The sequence below is a fragment of the Mytilus galloprovincialis genome, chromosome 4 (genome assembly GCF_965363235.1).
Source record: "Mytilus galloprovincialis chromosome 4, xbMytGall1.hap1.1, whole genome shotgun sequence".
NCBI lineage: Eukaryota > Metazoa > Mollusca > Bivalvia > Mytilida > Mytilidae > Mytilus > Mytilus galloprovincialis.
Genome location: NC_134841.1, coordinates 60,828,927 through 60,841,644, shown reverse-complemented (window position 1 = coordinate 60,841,644; position 12,718 = coordinate 60,828,927). Strand labels below are relative to the sequence as shown.

Here is a 12,718-nt window from a genome sequence, read left to right as displayed (position 1 = left end):
TATATTGTTTTGTTTTTTTGTTTTGGAGCCTAGACTATATGGTATCGATGGGAGGTTTATTTCCCACTGTTCAATTTATTTAAACCTTTTTTCAAAAGACTCTGGTCAATATAGAGAATGACATATAGTATAGAAATTTGTCTACTTATGTTGAAAACTGTAAACCTCAACATGTCTTTTAGACAGGGGTTCCATTGCTGTTTCATTCATGAGGGGGGATAGGACCTTTATCGGGACTCCGGGATCGGGTGTTTTTAAGCTCGGGATTTCGTGATTGACCCTTTCGGGATCGCTGAATTCTTTTTTTCGGATTTAGTGACGTTGGGATTTACTTTATTTAAATTCGGGACCTCAGGATTTTGTTTTTTAAGTTTGGGATTTCGGGATCAGGACCCCTCCTATCCCCCCTCATTCATGTATACACATCTCCTTAAATTCATAATCTTATTTTATCCACAAATCAAACATGAGATACAAAATACATACATATGATTAAACTAGTATTATTATTTTTTTCAGGTTTAACAGCTGCCGGATCTTTTACTTCATATGCATGTTTAGTGGTTGTCTTCTGTTTATGTGGTTCATACGTGTTTCTCATTTCTCGTTTTTTTTTTTCATAGATCAGACCGTTGGTTTTCCAGTTTGAATGGTTTTAAATAAGTAATTTTAATAGCTTGCTGTTCTGTGTGAGCCTAGGCTCCGTGTTGAAGACCATACCTTGACCTATAATGGTTTACTTTTATAAATTGTGACTTAGATGGAAAGTTGTGTCATTGGCACTCTTACCACATCTTCCTATATCTAATAACTAATACCAAGCAAACCTTTTTCTCAATTATGAATCATAATGAATGTCAAAATAATCTTCCAAATATTTCAAATTTTCAAAGTAAACATAAATTTTTAATACATGTAGAGTGGGGTGATCATTTTCGCCATATCTTTCCATGTTTTCTTCAGTTTATGTTTAGGTTTTTATGTTTTTGAAGTATACAGATATTTCTATATGAAGATAACTTCAAATGCAAAATATTCTTAGCTTGAAAACGTGTTTGTTTTGAGTAAAATCATCTGAAAAGTTGGATTAAAGGGTGTATGAAATTTCCTATTTTTTTGTCAACGGGGGACACATATTCGCCGTTTTTACATATCTATTTAAAACCAAATAACTGCAGCTTTAAACAATATTTATCAAATAAATTTCATTATAGACGAATAGCAGACATTTGAAAGGTGTAAAAAACTGAAATTTAGGGCAATCAGTCAAAGAATTACTAAGGAATGCTTCTTTGAAATCGTTTTTTTTTTCATTCAGGAAATTGACTGAAAATCGTTGTCCATTTTTCGGTCCTTTGCCGTAAGTGCCCAAATTTAGTCTCATTTTCAAAAATAATCATATTTGTTATAAAAATATAATTTAACAGCATATTTCTTCCATTTCAACCATCCTTTGAAGTTTTTACACCTCAAAATCATAAAACAGCGAAATTGTGTCCACGGCGAATATGAGCGCCCCACTCTACATGGATCATTAAATGTACTTAAAAAATTTGCTTTTGAAATCATTACATGTACTTTTACACTTTTAAGGACTAATGGATGGACACACTGATTATTTAGTCTGATAAACATAATGGACCTTAATTACTATACAATGTAATAGGCAGGCTTATAATGCAATAAAACAAATATCAAAATCATTTCTATCAATATAAATTCTTTCTCTGCCAATACAAATGAAATAACTGACAAGTTTTTAGTTTTATGTTTAACTTTAAGGATGTGTTACATCACATTGTTACTTTTTTAGAATCTGATTCTTAAAATACATCAGAATGCTACAATTATAAATGTGTTTAATTTTTGTTACTACAGTGTAACCTGTGTTATCCAACACACTTGGGACCCGAAAAAAATGTTGGTTTAAGCAGGATGTCAGAATACTCGGGTTTTTTCTGCAAGGAGAGGAATATTTTGGGACCATGAAAATGTGTCAGTTAAAGTAGGATGTTGGAATACTCAGATGTCGGATTAGGCAGGTTACACTGTACTTATTTCTCTCCAGTATAGAAATGATGTGTATCTTTACTTAGATCTGTCTATGTATATAAAGAATATATCAGAATGATTCACACCTGATAAACGGTCACCTCATGTTAAGATAAAACAATTTTCAAATTTCAGATACTTATCCAATATATTTAAAGTTATGGAGATTTAATAGATTTAGTACCAATACATTATAATGTAATATAAACTTGATGAAAATTTATATGTTGTTCCTTTCCTAACAAACCATGAATCCTTGAAGTAGCCTTTAAGCTGGACAGAGAATGATAGAATTTGTAGAAGACCTACAGATTTTATAATTCCAGCATGTATATATTTCATGTATTTGATAAATTATTTCAACTGTGTATGCAGGATAGAAAGAATAAACTGAAAGTGTACAGCTTCAAAAGTCAATTGTATACAGCTAGTGGTAACCTTGACCTTGCTGTTTGCAGTGTCAGCTCTTCCTCTTATCATGCATATTAACTTGCTTGATTATAACTGTCAAGATAAGGGACAGCAATTACAGTTATAAATATTTTATCTTATTTTACAATTATATTTCATGAATGATAATTTGTCTCTTGTCCATCATCAGATATGTCAAGATGACTTTAGAATTGTCCAAAGAATATGAGTTAAAGACAGAATCAATAATACTTTCTCAAGGGTTTAAAACTGCAGTAAAACCAGTGTATATAACTTTAATTGTAAAGAATTGAATTTAATTTACATAGGAGTTTCAAGTCATTTCTTAGTGTATATCAATCCCAATCAAAGAATTGTACTTCTCTACAAGTACCTGTCTATTTACGCACTTTAATCTACCTCCCAGCTGTTTTTGAATAAACATTTTGATTTTTTTCCCTCACTGCTAGCACTTACATAATTTTTATATAATCCACTAAGTATCCACATACCTGTGAGCAGGATCTCTCTTGTACATCTTAATATTTCCTGCAGTAACTGTACTCCCGTTCAATTTATTATTTTCCCTCACTGCTAGCACTTACATAATTTTTATATAATCCACTAAGTATCCACATACCTGTGAGCAGGATCCCTCTTATACATCTTGATGTTTCCTTCAGTAACTGTACTCCCGTTCAATTTATTATTTTCACGTGGACGTTTAACAGGTGAACTAGGGAGCTCTGTCATCGTTTATCTGTAATAAATTAATTTCTTTTTACTTATCTGTGACTCCCTCAACTATTGATTCAGGTTAAATTTAATTCTATTTATATGTGTGTCAATGACTTTATCAATATTGGTATATATCTATATCTACATGATATACATCCAATAATTACTTTCTTCATTGATTTAGTCCGACTATCCATCAAAAATTCATTCCATTAAATTGTTTTTGCCTCTCAACACTATTTCGACAGTAATCAGGCTAATTGGCTTAACTCTATGGCTTTAAGCATAACAATTAAATTCACAATCATTTGTTATTTGCTAAACATTACACAAGAAATTGATTTATATATACCGGTAATATGTTGTATATAATAAAATTCAGGTAACAATGTACATTTGTATATTGCATGTGAGTTTCGTAATCCATATTTGAAGTAGACATACAATTCCAATTGACTCTATATCCTTGTTCCATTTATTTACTTAAGAACAATATATGACTGTTGAAAAAGAGTATAAATAAAAAAAAATATAACACAAGAAAATGCTTATTTGGGCCCTTTTTGGCCCCTAATTCCTAAAATGTTGGGACCAAAACTCCCAAAATCAATCCCAACCTTCCTTTTGTGGTCATAAACCTTGTGTTAAAATTTCATAGATTTCTATTCACTTTTACTAAAGTTAGAGTGCGAAAACTAAAAGTATTCGGACAACGATGACGACGACGACGACGCCAACGTGATACCAATATACGACCAAAATAATTTTAAATTTTTGCGGTTGTATAAAAATCAGACAGGACTCAAGGTGGTTCCATCTTGAAAAAGGGGGAGGTTAGAAATGTCTAGCCAAATTTTCATCAGATTTTTATAAGATTTTAACAAAAAGTATTCATCCTTTCTATATAAAAACAATGCCTTTCATCATATTCATCCAAAATTATAAATTCCTCATTAAATGATTAATACAATAAATAATAAATTCTGATGCAATTACTGCACAATAACAAAATGCACAAGTATTCATCACGTTCATCCGTGTTTGTTTATCAACAGTGGTATGCATAACATTTTAGTTGAATGCACTAAATATTACTAGTATATTCTGACTCAACAAAGGTTAAAAAAAGAAAAAAAGAATGTTGGCAAAACATTCTCATTACCAAGGCTTTTCAAATATGCAGCATAAATGTACATTAAAGACTAATGTGTTATAATTCAAATGTAACAGATGGAGCATATGTACAAAATAATTTTATCAATTCAATGTTTTGAAAAAATATTCTGTAAATCTAATGAGTTTGAAATGTATTTAAATTAAAAACTGTTTCATATATATATATATGTTAATCAAGTTAACTTTCTTAACCAAAACTAATCATTAATTAAAATAAGTAACAACAGTAACCTAAATGAAGATTTAACTCAAAGTCAGTGAAGCAAGAAATTCATACCAAGATACATAAACGTTTGCAGGTCACTTACTCAAGCTACATGCATGTATAAAATGTTAGTCAATGCAGTGTGCTATATAAGTCAGATGACTATAAGATGGCAGGCTATATAGCTTTAGTCCTATATTATATAGACAAACCACAGGGCTGTTTAATTGAACTTTTCAATAAGGAATGATGCCAAAAATCAATATAATCACAATTCATAAAGTATGAAATGTAGGGCACACTGCCTTACTTCTGATTTCTTTATTTCATCTCATAATTTAATTGAGTCTAAAAACAGTATAATTTTTTGATGTGTAACAATTTATTATTGTGGTACAATGTACATTAAAATCCACTTATTGATTAATGAGTCCAGTGGCAAGTATTAAATACATATTTAGGATGACATGTAACTGACAAGCAAAGAAACCATGGTTCTGTAAAGAAAGGCCTGATTTTAAGTGTGCTTGCTCAGCTTACTCGAAAATGCTACAATTTCAAAGTCCTTGGTTTTACATGAATTTAAATCCATAACCCCTTAGCTCAAGCTCAAGAAAGGTTTAACAAACAGCATCATTGTTGAAATAATATAATTACAATGTACCATAAAACAAAGTCAGTAAAATCTTAAAATCAATATATTAAATGTATTTAACCAAGAACAAGATGTCCTTAAAAATTTACTTTCTCAAACTGAATGCCACAAATGAGGGCCCTCATGGGGTTTTTGATTATGTGATTACTTGGCCGTTTTTTTAATGATTATTTGATTATTAAGCCAAATATTTCATGATTATTTGATTACCTAGGACTGTATTTTTAGTTTATGATTATTTGATTACTAAAGATAAGCAAATATTTAATGATTATGTGATTATATTGGCAAAAAAATGGTGATTATGTGATTACTAGGACCCCCCATGAGGGGCCTCACAAATTTACAGTAAAATACTTCGAAGTTATTAGATTTATTTTGACGTCACATATTCATAGGAAAATCTGTTCACTTATAACATAATCATAGAATTCCAATATCAAGATTACATAGCTTGACATATAGACATTATAATCATGCATATTTGGAGTTTTTTGCATGCATTAATATTTTGTAATTTTTGAAGAATGGACAAAAATATTAGTTAAATTGTTGTGATTTCTGTAGATGCTACATGCATGTAAATATTATGCTAACAAATTTTAAAATGAGATATTTTACTTTTGAGACTTTTGTTAGATGTCACAATCTTTTCAATAACAAAAACATCAATTTAATTGATCCAAAGTACTAACACATTTCAATGTGATTCTAACTTACAAATAGTATACTTAGCACTAGCATAATTCCATGTATTTTCCACTATCAAATGTAAATACTATTGAATTGTTCATAAGTGAAAATGTTAATCATCCTGAAGCATTTTTTCTGACAACTCATGAACTGTTATATACAACAACAAAAAATGCAATTTAGCATCATAAACATCACTTATGGCCTTACACATGCCTTTCACTACTGACTAGTGACCTTCTTATCTAACACAACTATATCTACATGATCTATATCTTTTGTATGTTTCTATTGTCCATGACATTAATACAACAGATTAAAAAAGAACAACATAAGATAAATTCTTCAAATACTCTAGATTTTACTGTTACATCTTTGCTTTATAAAAATAGAGTACATTTGTAAGTTATTTGCTAGGTTATTTGGTGTACAAAAAAATGAAATCCTCATAATACATGGTATAAACATGATAAACTTCCAAATTAATTCAATGATAGTTTTAATTCCTATTCTGACCTTCCATTCTGTATCTCTAGCATTAATATCAAGTTCAACTACGTAATTGATAAGATACAAATGTAAAAAAACAAACAAATCCTCAGTCGTGAGTTTAAGATTGCAATTGTAAGAAGATTAAAAAAATAAACATCCTTCATGTTTACAAAGGCTACAGAAAAATAAGCCTCAAGTAAAATCTTCATACAGATCATGTTTATTAACATTAACGTAATATTTTATATAAAAATATATGAAATAAAGCGAAAAAGGTTAAAGGTTACATTAATTCTTACATCAGGGGCAAAATCTTTTACATATTTTTTGTGTGTATAACTTAAAATGACTTATCAGTTTGACTGTCCCTTTGGTATCTTTCGTCCCTCTTTTATCAAACATTTTGCAAATGAATTTGCAGATTAGCTCACAACAGAATTTTACATTGTAAACATAATCATTGGTGGTTAATAAACTTTTTCTATTTAGGTGAGAACTTTAAAAGAATATTTATATAATTAGTTTTGTAAGTGTATGTGATAGCTGCGTTCCAAGATGAAAAAAAAAGAGACAAAATCTGGTGATTTCCACAGTATAAAAAACTCTAAACAAAGACAAAACACTGTGACAGTCATGAAAGCTATAAATTGAGCAACATTGACCCCACCAAAATACAGTTGGTTTTTTTGTGCTCTGAAAGGGTAGGGAGTTCCCAACTACAAATGACACCTCACTCATTATTCATTGAAGTGAAAATTCAGTCATCAATCACATTTGGAAATGGTAAAATCAAGGAAAACAGGACAGGTAACGTGGTAATGACAAGAGGCATATGTGACACATTTAAGAAAAGAACTGGTAGTATAAAGATTTTGTGTCAGACTAAAAAGTAAGAAAATGAAGTCTTATAAAAAAAGCTACAATTTGATCGATATGCACACATGAATTTTGCATGTGATCTTTTCACAATCACTCCAGTAATTTAAAAAAAACTAGATATCATTGAGATGGAAGCCATCTCTGTGGGCCCCGCTGTGAATAATGTGCATTAAAAAATTGTATCTTTACCATAGGACATGGGTTTGTCAACTGAAATAAAAGTTTTTGACCTTGACCTTTGAAATAGGAAGTTGTAAATAAATTATGACACACCCTTTGGTGTTGGTTTATAAACATGTCAAGTGTAAACTTTGAAATGATAACGGTTCTCAAGATATAGAGCGGACACGATCTTTACCATAGGACATGGGGTTGTCAACTGAAACCAAAGTTTTTGACCTTGACCTTTGACCTAGGAAGTTGCACATAAATTATGACACACCCTTTGGTGTTGGTTTATATACATGTCAAGTATAAACTTTGAAATGATAACGGTTCTCAAGATATAGAGCGGACATGATCTTTACCATAGGACATGGGGTTGTCAACTGAAACCAAAGTTTTTGACCTTGACCTTTGACCTAGGAAGTTGTACATAAATTATGACATACCCTCTGATATTGGTTTATATACATTTCAGGTATAAACTTTAAAATGATAACGGTTCTCAAGATATAGAGCGGACACAATCTTTACCATAGGACATGGGGTTGTCAACTGAAACCAAAGTTTTTGACCTTGAACTTTGCTCTAGGCAGTCGTTCATAAATTATGACACACCCTCTGGTGTTGGTTCATATACATGTCAAGTATAAACTTTGAAATCATAACGGTTCTCCGTCAAGTATAAACTTTGAAATCATAACGGTTCTCAAGATATAGAGCGGACACGATCTTCACCACAGGACACAGGGTTGTCAACTGAAACCAAAGTTTTTTTACCTTGACCTTTGACCTAGGAAGTTGTACATACATCATGACACGCCCTCTGGTGGTGGTTAATAAACATGTAAAGTATAAAGTATGAAATCATAATGGTTCTCTAGATATGGAGCAGACACAAATTTAAAGTGTTACGGACGGACGGACGGACAGACTGATCACAATAGGGCGACACGCCTTTGGCGGGGCCCTAATAAAACTTCATTGTTTAAGTGACACAGTTTTTCAACACAAGTACATTCTACATGAACAATGGTGACATCTACATTGTATCATGATCTATACTGAAAATATTCAAAAAGATAGTAATCTTTACCCATTTACATTGTTTGTAATTCTAACTCTTCTATAAGAAAAGATCAATGTTTACATGCAGATCAAAACATACATAAAAACTTATGAAACTGACAAAATAGGTAGTCAAATAATTTAAAAAGTTCAATTTGACACATTTTTTTTAATATGAAACATATAAGAATGCAAAATACAATTGTCAACAGGATGTAGGACCATACATGTTGATACATGTATATATTTAGTTATTTTTAGCCCAATTTTTATCATCAAAGTTTTTAACTACAGCAATACATAAAATGTATCTATCAAAATTAAATTCTTGCAACTCATCTTTTATTTCATACTATCGATCAATATTGAAATTTGTTATCAAAGTCTGACAGGAATTTCTCAATATTAGGTGTTTAGTTGCATATACATTGTACATGGAAATGATAACATAAATATTTTAAAATAAAAATATACATCTACATCTACATGTAACAGGGGAGGATCCAGCCATTTTAAAAAGGGGGTTCCCAACCCAGGACAAAGGGTGGGGGCAAACGGGGGGTCCAACTATATATCCCCATTCAAATGCATTGATTGTCCAAAAAAAGGGTGGGGTTCCATCCCCCTGAACCCTCCCCCTGGATCTGCCACTGTGTAACAAAAGGCTCTGTTTAAACAAACAGATATTATAAGTACATTTGTACTCTAGATATTCTCCCAGTAATTATATAAGTTAAAGATATCAGTAATAAAGTCACTTACCCAGTTAAACATGATAAAAGTTATAAATACTCATGATTCAACTTCCAAGTATTAAAAAATGTTTGTAAATTTTACACATTAAAGGCATGCAACTTTAAATCTAACCCAAATTTAAAATACCAATTTCATTTAAACTTGTTCTACCATTTTTTTTCTCAATAATAAGAAAAGGTACTTTAAAACTTTATTTTAATTTGGTTGATCGATTATTGTTAAACATCAAGACTATTTAGTGCTTGTAAATATAAAATCAAAATTTATTGTAAATTAACTAAACAAATTACAACAGGATTTTTATCATGCTTATAGTTGCTTGAAAAATGTGAATCTTGATAGGAAGAGGGGTGTCTTTTGTTCTTTTCTTTATTTTTAAAACCACTTTTGGTTATTCTTTATTTCATAGTCCATTATTCTCTTTTCTCTATGGTTTGGTACCCCATTAATCCCATTTCTTTATTTCATTGGCCTATTTTTCTCCATTCTTGATTTTGTTTGTCCTTTAGCCATGTTGAGAACACACTTTTTGGCCATTATTCTCTATTCTGTAAACCTCATCCAGGTCCATGTACATGTACATATTTACATGTCATTGCATGTAGGTACTAAACATGATCTTTTTCAAACTTTTGCATGTATCAGTTTCATCAGCTATTTTGGTTTAACCACTTCAACTTTGCAGACATATTAAAATATGTCATTTAAATTGTGGATGAATAAAGTTGACACATTTGAAAAATTACATAAAAAACATACATGTACAGAATGACTCAAGCTCCTGCTTCCAACATTAGAGACATCTGCTGTGATGATTTCTTTCTAACAGATATACATGATATATGTGTTTGCTATATATTGAGATTTATAAGCATTACCAGATTTTCATTGCAATGCACTCTTTTTATTAACCCTAGGTTCACATTTAAAACGTCATACCAGGCTCCTACAAAATGTATATTTAACTTAACATGCATGTACATTATGTAATCTGTTCTGTGTTGAAGACCATATATGTATACATGTACAAATTGTAGCAAATAGTATTTTCCCAGTATTCCTCTCCCTTAAGGTAGCTTGATGTCTCCCTCAATCTAGGGTTGTAAAATAGCAGAACATAATCAGTCTAGATCTTTTATAATGAAATGTGCTAATTTCTAGAAGTAGTGACTTAAGTACAGATTTGTAGAAAGTAATTCATTAGTTAGACATTTCAGATTTTTTTTGCAGACTGTGTAAATCATGATTAGTCATGTTAGTGTTTTATCAAAATTTATGACTGCATTTTACAAATTTATTTTTGTTTAATTCATTTTTTCCACTATTTTGCCATTTAAGGGGAGATAACTCAGATAAAATGATTTTAACAAAGTAATATGTTATGAATTTACTTATATATTCATGTATTTATCTGAGGTAGCAAAAAAAAAAAATAAAAATATATGACCCCAAATTTTCTTCACTGCCATGACTGCCAGAAAGCATAAAGTTCTCTTTATGTCAAACAAAATTGGGTTTACCATGCATAATCTATAAAAAATCTGCCAATTTTGCACATTCTGTAGCACTGGAGAAAAAAGCCTGGAGATCCATACCTTTTGTTAATTATTTAAAAAAAAAATGTAAATTTTGGCAAATTATTAAAAAAATTAAAGTATTTTAGTATAGAATTAAAATCTATGGTTAAACTGGTTGTACATTGTATGGCTGAAACAAAATGTGTCTCCAACTGCTATGACTGGATATCCAGAGCAGTAGTCATGGAAGCATGGCTTAAACGTCTTGCATCAAATAAGGACTATTTTCCAAAAATATCACTGTCTAAGTACCCTATACATGTCATATCAGACATTAGATACTATTTTTTTTCTCAAGTTCTTTAGACAAAGTGAATCTTGAGTGTTCTTTTAATGTGTTGTCCAGTTAGAAGTAAAATAATTTGATGTGTAGAAAAGTACACCTTATCACTATTTGGAAAGCTGAGCCACTAGACCCAAGAATTTGCATCCCTTGAACCTTTGACATCCTTCAACATTGACAGGAATTGACATATACTTTATCGCTATTCCTGGTTGACCTGATCATCTGTCCTGTTTGAACTTTTGACATCATACAACAATCACTATTCTATTGTGGCATCAGATATATACATTTGTATTCTATTATGACATCAAAATTTTACTAGACCTTGTGTGAAGTCCAGTAGTATGGCGTACAAATAGCTATTAAGTTGTATTGTACTATTTGTGGCGTCAGATATATACATGTATTTTCTATTGTAACATCAAAATTTTTACGGGAACCTTTGAGATGTCCAGTAATGGAGGACAAAAAGTTATAAGGTGTAAACCAATTTTACAATATATCTAACCATATCTTGGAATAGTCATAATATATGTTATTGTTTTATCCAAGACCTAGGCATTCTTTTACTTGAATCCGGGTTCGTTTGCGCCCATTCACGTTCGCGCCCAATTTTTATTGGTTTTGTATTTGATAGCTTTATAACCAAGTTTTGGCAAGTATATTCCTATTAGTATATTTGTTGTCTGACATTGTCTCAAAATAAAGTGAGACAACATGTTTTTTGTGTTGAATAAATCTTATTCATGTTTTGGATAGTGTATTGTTAAAAAAATTTTAATCATTGTTTCTAAATAAAGCGAGATTCTGACGACCGGGATTTTTAGGTGGAATAAATCTTAAATATTAATCAATTTTGGTTAGTGTATTGCTATAATTTTTTATTTAATTGTTTCAGATTAAAGGGGCCAATCTGTTTAAAACAATTATCTTTTGTGTTTTTCATTTAAAATTTTCAATGTTTTACTCATACAAAGCTATAAATACATGCAGTATTTACATCAAGGCAATTTAAAACAACGATCATGATTTTCTAATTATTCAACTGAAACTTGATTTTAAATTGGGTGCGAACGGACCTTTGGTGCGAAACGTGCGAGGATGTAGAGTGCGAAAGTGTATTGGGCTGATACCCTTCTACTTTAGGGGTTCCTATACAACATTGTACAATGTACTTTAGAGTTAGGGTTCAGTCATGGTTATGGTTAGATTAGGGGATGTTCTAGGTAAGGGTTAGGTTTGGGGTGGTGATAGTTAAGTATAGCTCTATATGGGTTGGGACCCCTAAAGTAAAAGAAGGCCAAGACCACGCCAAGACCTATCACCTGGTCGGCTGGTGAATTTCTAATATTGATATGCACTTGACTGTGATTTATGATTAACAAGCAATACATAAATAAAATAAAGGTAACACCTTTTTCTTTTGATTGACACTCATGCAAAATCACTGAAAATCATGCAAATAATGCATACTTACCTTTAGATTAACTGAATTATAATGATCAAAGCAAATGCGTCGTTTTCCAAATGAACAGCTGGTACGAAATGGACGTTCTATAACCCAGAAA

General features: G+C 30.9%; 1 protein-coding gene across 5 annotated transcripts in view; it reads right to left on the bottom strand.

Annotated features, from left to right (window-relative positions):
- The window catches only part of LOC143072608 (cytosolic purine 5'-nucleotidase-like), a 49,647-nt gene extending 36,941 nt beyond the window's left edge, over nt 1-12,706 (bottom strand). For 2 of the 5 annotated variants that reach the window (XM_076247640.1, XM_076247645.1), the window contains exons 1-2: nt 12,628-12,706; nt 3,104-3,223 (exon numbers count right to left, since the gene is read on the bottom strand). In XM_076247640.1, the coding sequence (XP_076103755.1) occupies nt 3,104-3,216 (113 nt within the window). In that variant the 5' untranslated portion in view covers nt 3,217-3,223; nt 12,628-12,706. Of the gene's footprint in view, nt 1-2,975; nt 3,015-3,103; nt 3,224-3,368; nt 3,392-5,957; nt 6,122-12,627 lie in introns of those variants that run through there. The other 3 variants (XM_076247644.1, XM_076247642.1, XM_076247641.1) reach the window with 3 other exon arrangements.
- Nucleotides 12,707-12,718: the final 12 nt, after the last annotated feature.